The sequence below is a fragment of the Mytilus galloprovincialis genome, chromosome 1 (genome assembly GCF_965363235.1).
Source record: "Mytilus galloprovincialis chromosome 1, xbMytGall1.hap1.1, whole genome shotgun sequence".
Classification (NCBI taxonomy): Eukaryota; Metazoa; Mollusca; class Bivalvia; order Mytilida; family Mytilidae; genus Mytilus; species Mytilus galloprovincialis.
This window is the reverse complement of record NC_134838.1, coordinates 2,595,357-2,608,825: the sequence shown is the minus strand read 5'-3', so window position 1 is coordinate 2,608,825 and position 13,469 is coordinate 2,595,357. Positions and strand designations below refer to the sequence as shown.

The 13,469-nt window shown below is 33.0% G+C and overlaps 1 protein-coding gene across 1 annotated transcript; it reads left to right on the top strand.

The window, feature by feature from the left end:
- The first annotated feature begins 530 nt into the window (after positions 1-530).
- On the top strand, positions 531-5,821 carry LOC143062935 (mitochondrial intermembrane space import and assembly protein 40-B-like). The gene is made up of 3 exons (XM_076234783.1): positions 531-596; positions 1,994-2,083; positions 5,490-5,821. Exons 1-3 carry the CDS (start codon positions 575-577, stop codon positions 5,762-5,764), a joined length of 387 nt encoding a protein of 128 aa, XP_076090898.1. The 5' UTR covers positions 531-574; the 3' UTR covers positions 5,765-5,821.
- Positions 5,822-13,469: the final 7,648 nt, after the last annotated feature.

Here is a 13,469-nt window from a genome sequence, read left to right as displayed (position 1 = left end):
CAAGGAATTAATGAAAGAAAAAAATGTAATTTGTCTATATCATTTATTTTATCAAACAAAGGATCATTAAATTATTCATAATCCCTGAAATCATATTAGGGAATTTGTAGAATAATTATTAAAATGTTCAGTGATTATGTAAAATCACTGGTCATTTTCAGGGATTATTTATAATTACTAATGATTTTAGTGATTCTACATATTCCCTGAAAAATCAGGGATTCTTCATAATCCCTGATTATACAAATTCACTGTAACATATATATCATGTCTCTGTTATGAATCTCAGTTATGAATAAGGAGACTCTTAATATTTCAGTATTTTTCAAGACATTTTGGGAAAGTTTAAACCAGTCATTAGTGTTTGACATAAAAGAGAAAATAGCTGATGTCCTACAGACATCTTCAATATCGCAAATATCACTTTATATTTTCTCTTTTCTGTCAAACACTAATTTTAAAAATATTAAAAAGAAAATCATTTTAAGAAGTGCTCCTCAGATAGGAGGAAGGTAACAGCGTACAGAAACATTGACTGTAAGTTTCTCTCCCCATTCTTATATTTCCCTGCAACATGTCTTACTGTGTTGAAGAAGGTAAGGTTATTCACAAGTGTAAATCGTTCAAACAGTTAACGCTAGTTACTTTAAGCAATTCAAAACCTGTGCACAAAGTAAAAAATCGGACGAACATTCTCCATTCCGGTCTGTTTCCTTCCAAATTCAACTGGGTATATACATTAGGATTTCTTATGCAATCGATCTTTTTACTATACAAAGACAGGTAATGATACTAATCATGATAAACGAAGGTGATTTAATAATAGTACAAGTATATTGTATCCTGCACAGCCACGCTTCTCTTTCAAATGGGTCTCATTGGGGTCTAAGCGTGACGCGTGATTGTCAAATTATTGTGCTGTGAAAACGGGAAATGAAGTCTAGCGGGACATGGGAAATTACAAAAAAATGAGAATTTCTTACGTACATAGTGTAAGCAGGATACAGGAATCTGACAAAATATTAAGCGGGATCCAGGATCAGAACCCCCAATGAGACCCCCTTTCAAGCCAAGGGTTACATTCTGATTCTAATGACTGTTTACGTCAAAGTTCAATTAGGGGTCGTCTAGATTTGTTTGTAGCATGTCTAGTCCAAGTAATTAATGATATCCTGTAAGGATATTTTAATTTTATGTTGTTACGCCTTCTTTTAATGTCATTTTATTATTTGAAAAAGACTGATAAATGTTAATCTGACCTATTTTGCTTATTAAAAGCGTAATTGAAATACAGTCAAACTTGCAATTAGCAGTCACTCATGGTAAGTATGCAAAGTGACTGCTTATGAGAAAGGTGACCTTTCAAACGATGTTCAGAAATAGTCTTATTCTGATATGACCTGCGGCTGGGATAGAGGAAAATTGTTTTAGTGTTTATTTACATGTAGGTACATTTTTTGTACATGTAGAGTTTCCTTTCTTGTGAGCAATAAAATAAGCAATGGCAGGTTCCTACATTGCAATTTGAAGAAAACATTTGAAATACATGTACATGTATGTTATTCTTCAAGGGGGAATAATATACTGATATAGTGATACGGTTTTCAATTCAAAACTTAATTTCAACATTTTGTTATGACCTTATATTTTCAGTCATGCTTATATTGGTACACTGTACATGTAGCTCAACAATTAGAATGGCTTTTGTTAAAAGTTAAAATGTTTTTGTGCAAAACTTAGATGACCATTGAAAAGAGTTCATTTATATAGAGTAAACTTCCTTTGGGGAGGGGGAGTGATTGAAAATTACAGACAGGTGATCACTGAAACAAGATTCTGGTATTTGTTGTCAGGTTTCACTGTACAACTTTTGATTAAATATAATTGATAATGCAAATTTAAAATTATTACATGTAGGACTGTCCCTGATGTGGTGTAATTATACTAGTCATAATGTGTAATGAATAATTTTGTATGCAAATTTTAATTTCAGGGAAAGACAAAGTTGTAATAGCAACTGTAGAGGACTTGAACCAGCCTTGCAAAGCCAATATTGTTATAGAAAAACCCAAAGAAGAACCAGGTAAGATTACAACACTGGCACATCCCTTGGGATAAACTTGATACATGTTCTAGAAGTAGAACTTATATTTTGTAGCAATGCCTTCAAATTGAACTAAGTCTTTTGTTATAAATAGTTAAAAATGTAACTGTGAACAACCTTCCAACCATTGATAGCATATCAATGAATTCAGGATTTATATACATTTGTAAGGGCACTGTTTTTATGCTTTATTTATGGGCATTATGTTTTTTGGTCTGTGCGTCCGTTCGTTCGTTTGTCCATTTGTCTGTCCCGCTTCAGGTTTAAGTTTTTGGTCGAGATAGTTTTTGATGAAGTTGAAGTCCAATGAACTTGAAACTTAGTACACATGTTCCCTATGATATGATCTTTCTAATTGTAATGCCAAATTAGAGATTTTTCCCCAATTTCAAGGTCTACTGAACATAGAAAAAATGATAATGTTGATGGGGCACATTCTTGTTTAATTATAAGTTCTCTTCTAATTTTGATACTTATTTAATACATGTTGATATACTTTATCTTTGCTTGTACTACACAGCTACTTTTGCATAGATGCTATTTATGTACTAAAAATATGTAGTACTGGAAATTTACTTTTAATATTTAGTACTATTTCTTTACTTTAAAATTATTGTAATATTTAGGTACTTGTATTTTACAGTACTTGAATTGTACTAAATATTTTGGTACAGAAATAATACAATATTCCATGTTTGAAAATCATAGTTTTAAGAGATTTGAAATAGAAAAACTTTCAAAATGCTGAAAATGTAACAGTAGTAATCAAAAATCTGTAGTACATAAATTTCAAGTACAAATTAATTACTGTAAAATACAGGTACATGTACCTAAATATTACAATAATTTTAAAGTAACAAAATAGTACTGAATCTTAAAAGTAAATTTCCAGTACTACAGATTTTTAGTACAGTGTGTAGTACAGAAATAGTACCTATGCAAAAGTAGCTGTGTAAAATTACAGAGTTAATGAATTTATAAGTGTAAATATGCCTATAAACATGATAAACAAAGTCCAAAGAATGAACAAATATATCTGTCACTTTTGAAGAGTTAAATTCATGAATTATATTTTGTGTTATCTCCCTTTGTACAGAGATATATTTAAGAGATAACTGTATTGTATTTGAAGCTTTAAGGACGTCCATCGGTAGTTTTACTGTCGCAAATTTAGTTTACCTGGCGACGCGTAGGGGAGACAGGTAAATGGGTATTTGCGACAGTAAAACTACCAATAGACGTCCGAAAAGCTTCAAATACAATACAGTTATCTCTATTCTAATGCAAAACAAATTCATAATTAAATTTCAATCATTATTTTAGTGTAAATTCTTCAATAAAGAAAATTCCGCGAAAAGATGTTATCTTCTTTGGTCCCAACACTAGATGATGTCATAGCCTCATAGGTATGCTTCCTGCGTCAAACATAAACACCGGGCGTTTTCTGGCTTCTGTGCCGCTTCAGAATGTAATAAAATTTGATAAAAAGAGGATTTTTAGGTGCAACATGTCAGTTTTATGGCTTATTATTGTAGAAATTACATGTCAATACATTCAGCAATTCAAAATGTCGGCTACCTTAGTTACAGACAAGGAGATAGAGAATTTTACGATAACTGTCATCCAATCAGAACCATTGATACAAACTAATTGCATTAGAATACTTTATTTAACATCAATTCTTTTCTGAAAATGTATTTCTTTGCTAGATTACATTACTTCATGTCCATAACGATAACATCATGTAAATAAGATCCATAAAGGCACTTCATAATTTCAAATAAATTTCAAATATTGGTGGGTTTCAAATATATCTTCAAAATTCTGTGCTTGGAAATTTGTACGCAAAATTCTAAAATTGCATTCATCATATCTATAGATGGTTACCCCAATTTCAATTTAAATATGCCTTCACTAGAAAACAAATTTAAAAAGGTAAATAGCAAGTGTAGGAATACTACAGTGTTCTACCCAGAATTTTTTTTCTATAATGATGTGGTTAGCACACAATATTAAATTGATTCACCTTTTTGGGTTTGCGTTGTAATGTTACATTTACTTAAAAGTGCCATGTTGGTTATATTATATTAATTAGAAAAATACCTGCATTTTTATATATGTATATATACTAGTATGCATTATTACAAATTACAAATGAAAACAAAAGTTACATTTCTATTATTCAGCTTTTAATTAAAATAGATGATTTTAATAATTTTGATTTCCTTACCACTACTTTTACTTGTTTAACTTAAACTAATTATGTATTTCATTTACAGTTTCATAATTAACTGACACTTGTTTCAAGAGTTTCCAATGGCCAAATTGGACTGTTTTCATTAACTTCTATCAAGACACGTACATCATTCAAATTAAAAATTCATAACCGTTGAGGGATTCAGAGCTGCCCTGAAGGCATGCTCTGAAAGGAAGTAGGAAAACCAAGTTGTAAATAATTTTAATTGTATATTTTTGCAAACGTTTTAAATGTATTTGTAAATAGCCAAGAGAAAGCTTTCTGTGTTGCCCGACACTGTGTAAAGTTTTCGCGCGGAACCATTAACATTCAGCATTGAATCCGGTTCCTTACCTGGAAGAAGAAGAAGAAGAATTAAAATCTGTAATTTATTTCATATCAGAGATCTAGAAGTTTAAATATAATGTTAATAAGTATCTCTAGGAAAATTTCAATATTTATATATTTGTAGCTCTTTTGTGGTAACATTCATTCAAATGAAGTCTTCACAAATTAGAATATTTCTGTATTGTATTTTAATGTATTTTGACCATAGCCTATGTAAAATGTAGGTTTTACTCTTTGCAAATGGAATTTACATATTGATGACTAACTTAATAGATATAGGAAGATGTGGTATGAGTGCCAATGAGACAACTCTCCATCCAAGTAACAATTTTTAAAAGTAAACCATTATTATATTAATAGGTCAAAATGTAGCCTTCAACACTGAGCCTTGGCTCACACTGAACAGCAAGCTATAAAGAGCCCCAAAAATTGCTGGTGTAAAACCATTCAAACGGGAAAACCAACGGTCTAATCTATATAAAAATGAGAAACAAGAAACACATATGAACTACATAGACAGACGACAACTACTGTACATCACATTCCTGACTTGGAACAGGTGCAAACATTTGCAGCAAGATTAAACGTTTTAATGGTACCAAACCTTCTCCCATTTCTGAAACAATAGTATAACATCACAACATAGAAAGACACACTATAAAATATCAATTGGAAGGCGTAACTCAATCAAAAACATGTTGAATAACAATACAGTTATCTTCATTCTTATATTACTTTCAATATGTTCCAATTTAATTATTATTTTGACTTTTAAATTCTAACAAACCTATGTTATTTTAGGAGCTATATTACCAGATGGTTCTATAAACTGGGATTGTCCATGTATTGCACGAGATTTAACTGGACCTTGTGGTTACCAGATGAGACAGGCATTAGCATGTTACACTGAAGGGGCGGCATCTCCAGAGTGTCGGGAGAAACATTTAGAATTACAAGACTGTTTACAAAGTCATGCAGGGTTATACCCATGGGTGAATGATGAAGACGGAAGTGTAGAAAAGGAGGCAGTCAGAAGGGCAGAGGATATGATAAGTGAGGGGGAAAAGAAATCCTGACGAAAAAACTGTATTATTTTTTTTTTTATTCTTGTATTATAAAAGTCAATTGCCATATCTTATGTTTTATTTGTGTGATACATTAAAATACAAAGAAAGGCAATCAAGTTAAAAAGTTCAAAGAAAAACACCATGGGAAAAAATAAACAGGCAACCAACATTCCATAAAACACTACAGGTTCACAGACAGTAAAGATTGAAAAACATCACCTGTTCAAACATTCAGTATTGGTGCAGCCCTGACAAATCATTTTATATTTATGTCAGACAATATAAACATAAAAGAATGTGGTACTATATGATTGACATTGAGACGACTCTCCCCTAATGATCAAATGATTTAGAAGATAGCAACTATAGGTCAGCTTCAACAATGAGAAAACCCATACCGATGATACCACATATCAAACTAAAAAAAGCCTTGAAATGAAAAATGTGAAACAATTCAAACAAGAAAACCAACAATCTAAATCATGTATATGTAAACATCTTTGTGTCAACATTGTAGGAATGTTGTGTGAATTTGAAATCAATTTTCATGATTCATCAATAAAGTAGTTTTAATGTGGTCTGGAAATGTCCGTTTCTCAGTTACTCTTTTAATAATGTAAAGTTTTACTGTCTTTTGTTGATGAACTGATTTTAAGATGTTTCTGTCTGTCTTATAGTTATCAAATTTACCAGGCTTATAATTTTAAAATATGCCAGAAGTGAGTGCGTTTCGTCTACACAAGACTCATCAGTGACGCCAAGATCAAAATAGTTAGAAATTCAAACTAGTACAAAGTTGAGGACCATTGATGACCCAAAATTCTAAAAAGTTTTGCCAAATACGGTTTAGGTTATCTATGCCTGGGATAAGAAAATCCTTAGTATGATTCATTTGTCCTTGACCTTATTTCATGGTGCATTGATTAACAAAGTTTTCGTGATCAGGACCGTTTGACAGTTCCTCTTGAGTAAATTTATTTCTGTTTTTGATATACAATGATTGTAATATTTTCCTGTCTGTCTTACAGGATTAATTGACCTTGACCTATTTCATGGATCTTTGATTAACAAAGTTTTGTGACCATGTCCGTCTCTCCATTACTCATGAGTAAATGATTGAATGTCCTTAGTCCATAGAAGGATTATGAAGTGTAGCAACTGACCTTTACTTCAATTTAAAGGTTAATTGGTCATTGTTTTCAGGTCAAGTTTCTAGGTCACTATTATAGATATGTAAATAATGCTTGATTTATAGCATAATTGTATGTTGTCATCTGGTGAAAGGTATTTTGACTTTAACCTTAGCTTTTTGTGCTTATATAACTTATTTTTTAAGTTTTCACCAGTGTATGTAATTGGTCAACTGCATATATATGGTTAAAGATAATTGTAAGGAGTTAATTTCTGTTCGATAAGCGTCACTTGACCTCATTCAATGATTCACATATATATTATAATAGTTAATATTTTCGTGATTGCATCAGTTTCCATAAACTATTGGCTATCAATGTTTGCTGTATAGAATCATTTTATGTCGTATATTATCATCCGGTTATCTTACTCTGACCTCATTTCTATGGAACATAACTGATCATAATAAGTGTTGGTGAAACCTCAGTAAAAACACGCGGCAAAGTTTCCTACAAAGATTTCAGGTAGAACCAGTAAAGCGGGTGAGACCCTAACATGTGTCACTTTTGTCTGTTTCCACTTTTTTGTCAATTTGATTTTCTGTTGCCTCCTTTCTACTAGTATGATCCACTTTTTATAACTACAATTATGGAACGCCATGACTGCCTTATGTTAATGATCAGCATTATATGCAGTGCTCACAACATTATATGCAGTGCTCACACCATTATATGCAGTGCTCACACCATTATATGCAGTGCTCACAACATTATATTAAGTGCTCACAACATTATATTAAGTGCTCACAACATTATACGCAGTGGTCCAAACATTATATGCAGTGGTCACAACATTATATGAAGTGGTCAAAACAATTTATATGAAGTGCTCACAACATTATATGAAGTGATCAAGTTTGAATTTTGGTGGCGTCATATTCTCCATTCTAGCGTTATGCACCTGTGCAAATAGAAAAATTGCTATTTTTTTTATTCCATTCTCTTATTTTAATTTGCCTCAACCAAAAGTTATGAAACTTATACACAATGGTCATTACCACAAAAAAAACAATTTATGTTTGAATTTGGGTAGCATCACTTTTACAGTTCTTGAGTTATGTCTCTTTCAGTCTTGTGTAGACGAAACGCGCGCCTGACGTCTTTTAAAATTATAATCCTCACTGGCGGATCTAGAAATTATCATAAGTGGGGGCCCACTGACTGCCTTAAGAGGGGGCCCGCTCCAGTCACGCTTCAGTGATTCCCTATATAAGCAACCAAATGTTTTCCCAACCCCCCCCCCCTAAATCCTCCTCTGATCCTTGTACCTTTGATAACTATTTATAACGTTATATGCAAGCGGATGCATCATCTGTGTCCCATGGACACATTCCCCATTTGTTTTTTAAGAAATTCTGATTTGAAAAAATATGACGAAAATTTTAGACGGCTGTTATATGTTAGTAAACTATTCGGTAAACAGGAATTTGACTAGCAGTGAATGTGAAAATACAAATTAACAGAGTACACAGCAACACGATCACTTACAGCCTGAAACAGAAGTGTGTCTGATCTGTAGTATCTGAGAAAAAATGTAAGTGATATGTTAAAATAAACTATACTTATTGCTGCGCGTAGTTTAATTTAATTTATCGTCGGGAGTGAATATGTTTGCTGGGATTATATTCCTATTTACAACCGGACCATTCTTGCTTTATAACGAATAAAACATGATACCCCTACTTGGGAGCGGAGGAATAATTAGAAACAACCATTTGGCGTGAATGGTGTAAATTAAATCTGATGTAGTTCGATAAATTGTAAAGTATCACCTCATAAACAGATCTAGTACTGAAAATAATATATTATTAAAGCTGACACAAATCTCAACTTGACCAACACACGAACTCTCATAATTATAGTAGTGTAGTATCTTATTAGTTTTATTTAAAAAAAACCAACAACATTCAAAACTTTGCAAGCTTGAACTACTAGTAGTTTTGACAGCTTGTGGTTGCTGTTCCACTAAACGGTATAAATCTGTTAAACTTTTGTTGGTAGATCGATCGTTACAGACAAACTGATTAATAACCGTTACATAATGAATTCTCGTTCGACAGAAGTAAATAATTGGAGTACAAATACAGTATGTGTGTTAGGGGGGTTGTATGATACCAGAATTATGTGAATCACAAGTCTGAATCGTAAAGGCAACTATTTAGTTATTCCATAAAATGCCTTAAACGATGTTTTTTTTCTCTTTCTTTTAATGAGTTTTCTCTGCCTGTTTCCCTATAATAGGATCAGAGACATATAATACATTAGTATGGCATATATATTATAATTTTGTCTCTGATAGAGCTTATTATTCGTTTTGTTTATCTTTATTTTGTGAACCGCGACTTCAACTCTAATGATTGGCAGTTTTTAAATGGATCTATTACCGAATACCATACCGAATCCTTGTTATTGTTTTGAATTTTGTGTACGTGTCCCATAAAAATATACCCCATAGACCTTATACGCATATTATTTGATAACCTTCAACATAATAGTAGAAATAGGATACTGTTAGACGGAAGTATTGTATCCAATCATAATAATACTTGATATAATTGAAGAAATATTAATACATTTTTTTGACGGAAGTACTAGATCCAATCAACCTGCAAGTCACTTAAGATAAAATCTGTAGATCATTTAAATTGATAAACATGCACCAAACTGCAATAAAAGGACAAACTGCACCAACTGATGGATCGTTTAATTATTTAGGTTGCATCTGTGATAGATCACACAAAAAAGTAGTCATGGAAGATACATAGTCAGGGATGTTTTTACGGGGAGGGTGAGGGGGGGGGGGGGTGGGAGACAGGATGTAATTTGAAAAATAGGGAAAGGACGTTTTGAGTAAAAAAAAGTCAGAAGTAGACACTTTGCCAAAAAAAAAAAAAAAAACCCCAAAAAACAGTACAATGAATATTGCAATCGTGTAGACGTCAGATTCTTGTCTTCAGTTTCAATTGCCATTGCAGTTCAATGGATTTTGCAATTGTTTAGAGCAGATTTTCATTTGAGTTGCAGTACCGATGACCGGTTATAGGGTGTTTAAAGGTGAGTCATATTGTTCTTAATACCTTTAAGCAGCAGCTGGCACCGACAATGTACAACCTCTTAAAGTGATGCACGCACACTGGATGCACTTAGGGAACTTAAATATGTACAAACACTAAAACAGAGGGTGGTTCTATAATTTTTAAAACCACTTATAAAATACATTATTTTAACTATAATCTAGGCGTTTAAAATATTGATATAAAATTATTAAACAGAGATGTTTTTAGCAGTATAGATATATACCTGTCGACACTTTGAAAAACAGCTGCTTTTTAAGACGACAATATTGAACAAATGTTTATACTTTATGGCATAAATTGTAAATGAACCAATTTGACACATTGACCACAAAACATGTGATGCAGTTAAGAAATAACGTGTAGTTCAGTGATTATCGTTTGTCGCTGTATAGCATATTTATCATTTTCAATTATTATTTGGTTCACAAATCAGGCCGTTGGTTTTGTCGATAGAATTGATTCACGTTATCTTCACTGGGCCTCTCTATACTGACTGTATATGCGGTATGGGTTTTTCTCATTGTTGTAGGCTGTCCGGTGAATTATTGTTTTTAACTTCTATGTCATTTTGTCTCTGGTGGAGTGTCGTCTCATTGTCAATTATAACACATCTTCTTATTCTTACATTAGTAAATGAGTCACAAACTTGTGCTTATAGATTTCTTGGCGAAATATAAACTTACGATATCGCCTTCTTTTATTTCATAGAAATATGAAAAATTTGAATAATTTAGTATTACTTAAGTATTCAGTTATTAATTATTTGATACATGTAAATGATTGCCTTAAATTTCTCACCCTAAATCCGATTTTACGAGTCCGTTTTTCATCTTTGTCAAAGTTTTATTTCCAGATGACACTATTAAAACCGTTAATTTTGTTGTATTCCAATCGTAATAGAATTCCTTTCACTCTTGATTTGTTAAAGAAATTGTAGCTCTTCTTATTGACAGCATTATCGAAATTTGAAAGTGAAATTAATACATCAAAAATGAGGTGCGTCCAAAGCGCTTTTTCAGTGTTTACCTTCACCAAGAAAGCATTTATTCGTCGAAAGTTTAGACCGACGCAAGTAGTTTCCTATAGCAGATAGACTCTCACTGATACTGCAGACATAGTACTTACAATAAAATTGTAGGTAAACAAGGTAAGATTTTGTGAAGTTCCCAATAGACATTGTAAGACAACGTGTACTGTCTAATAAATCAATGTTTTATATGCATATTTGTTTAGGGGCCAGCTGAAGGACGATTCCGGGTGCGGGAGTTTCTCGCTACATTGAAGGCCCATTTGTGGCCTTCGGCTATTGTCTGCTCTATGGTCGGGTTTTTGTCGCTTTAACACATTCCCCATGTCCATTCTCAATTTTATTTAATAACCTTATTTAACAGGAAAGTATTTTTAGGAAGAGAGGAGGAAAGGAAATAGCTAGAGGGAAGCGTTACATGTACATGTATATGTAGCTGCATGTGAAACACCAGGCCAACAACATGCAATGTGCATCAAGAAAGGCGGAAGATACCAGAGCGACATTCAAACTCAAAAGTCGAAAATTGACAACGCCATGCCTATAAAAGAAAAAGACTAACAGACAAACAATAGTACACAAACACTAGACAGAAAACTAAAGACTGATAAAAACCCAATAAAATCTGGGAGTGATCTCAGGTGCTCCGGAATGGTGAGCAAATACTGCTCCACGTCTGGCACCAGTCCAGTTGCTAATGATGGTACAAAGATTGTTCCTCCATGCTTTAAGCGATGAGCTGACAGGGTCTATATTTTACTGATTAGATTGTACCTCCATGCTTTAAGCGATGAGCTGACAGGGTCTATATTTTACTAATTAGATTGTACCTCCATGCTTTAAGCGATGAGCTGACAGGGTCTATATTTTACTGATAAGATTGTTCCTCCATGCTTTAAGCGATGAGCTGACAGGGTCTATATTTTACTGATTAGATTGTACCTCCATGCTTTAAGCGATGAGCTGACAGGGTCCATATTTTACTGATTAGATTGTACCTCCATACTTTAAGCGATGAGCTGACATGGTCTATATTTTACTGATAAGATTGTACCTCCATGCTTTAAACGGTGAGCTGACATGGTCTATATTTTACTAATTAGATTGTTCCTCCATGCTTTAAGCGATGAGCTGACAGGGTCTATATATTTTACTGATAAGATTGTACTTCCATGCTTTAAGCGATGAGCTGACAGGGTCTATATTTTACTGATTAGATTGTACCTCCATGCTTAAAGCGATGAGCTGACAGGGTCTATATTTTACTGATAAGATTGTTCCTCCATGCTTTAAGCGGTGAGCTGACAGGGTCTATATTTTACTGATTAGATTGTCCCTCCATGCTTTAAGCGATGAGCTGACAGGGTCCATATTTTACTGATTAGATTGTACCTCCATACTTTAAGCGATGAGCTGACATGGTCTATATTTTACTGATAAGATTGTACCTCCATGCTTTAAACGGTGAGCTGACAGGGTCCATATTTTACTGATTAGATTGTACCAGATGCAAAGCATTTTCATAATTTCATTTGTAAATCATAGAACGGCCATATGCAAACATGATGCGCATTTATAAACAAAGTACCGGTTTTAGTGCCCTATGATATACTATTTAAAAGATAGGTTACAAAGGTACATATACAGCCCACAACAAAAAAAACTATGCCAATGGTAAAAGATTTAAAGTGATTTTTACCTGTTATCTCAGACAATAACTTTCTTTTGATTTGGAGAAAACGAGAGATGATGCTTGCACAGAAGTCTAATATCTTTTAGAGCTATGTGCGGTTCAAATGTTGTCTAACTAAAGTTTTGATTATACAACCGTCGTTGTGTTTTGTTAACACGCCAAAATGCTGTTGTTCTTGTTTTTGCTTTTTGGAAAGTCTTAGAATACTTACTGTTAGTCAACAGATTTTTGTTCATTTTTTTTGTAGTATAAACAACGTTTGTTTTGCATAGCAAGATCTTTCATTTGTTTGTGTTCATTGAGAAAAAAGATAAGCGTGATTGAATCTCATGTACTTAGGACATGAACCGCGTGTTTTGTAAACACCACTTGGTGCAATTAGAATGTACCATATATGTTCGTGAGAGCGATTCTGAAAACATTTATTAGTTCATTATTTTTAATACCTTATCAATGAGTGCGATTAAGTGCAATTCATGATGATGTTTGGAATAAAGCTGCATTCATTGATTGTTTAAAAAAAAGAATGCAAACAACACTTTATAAATATAAGCGTTCTCCCGCTTTTATTGATTTACCTCCACCAGCAAAACTCAAAGCCAAAAGTTTGGAAGCCAATCGAAACACACGAGGACCTATGTATATTTAACCAACAGGGACCAACACAGTCTAATCCATCTTACATGTAGGTCATATTTGAGACATAGGTTCATTATCTTTTGATGCT

Coding starts and splice junctions, on each gene's coding strand:
- LOC143062935 (XM_076234783.1), top strand. CDS start 575: ATGTCTTACTGTGTTGAAGAAG. Junction 597..1,993: donor GTCTTACTGTGTTGAAGAAG/GTAAGGTTATTC, acceptor TTTTAATTTCAG/GGAAAGACAAAGTTGTAATA. Junction 2,084..5,489: donor AAAACCCAAAGAAGAACCAG/GTAAGATTACAA, acceptor ATGTTATTTTAG/GAGCTATATTACCAGATGGT.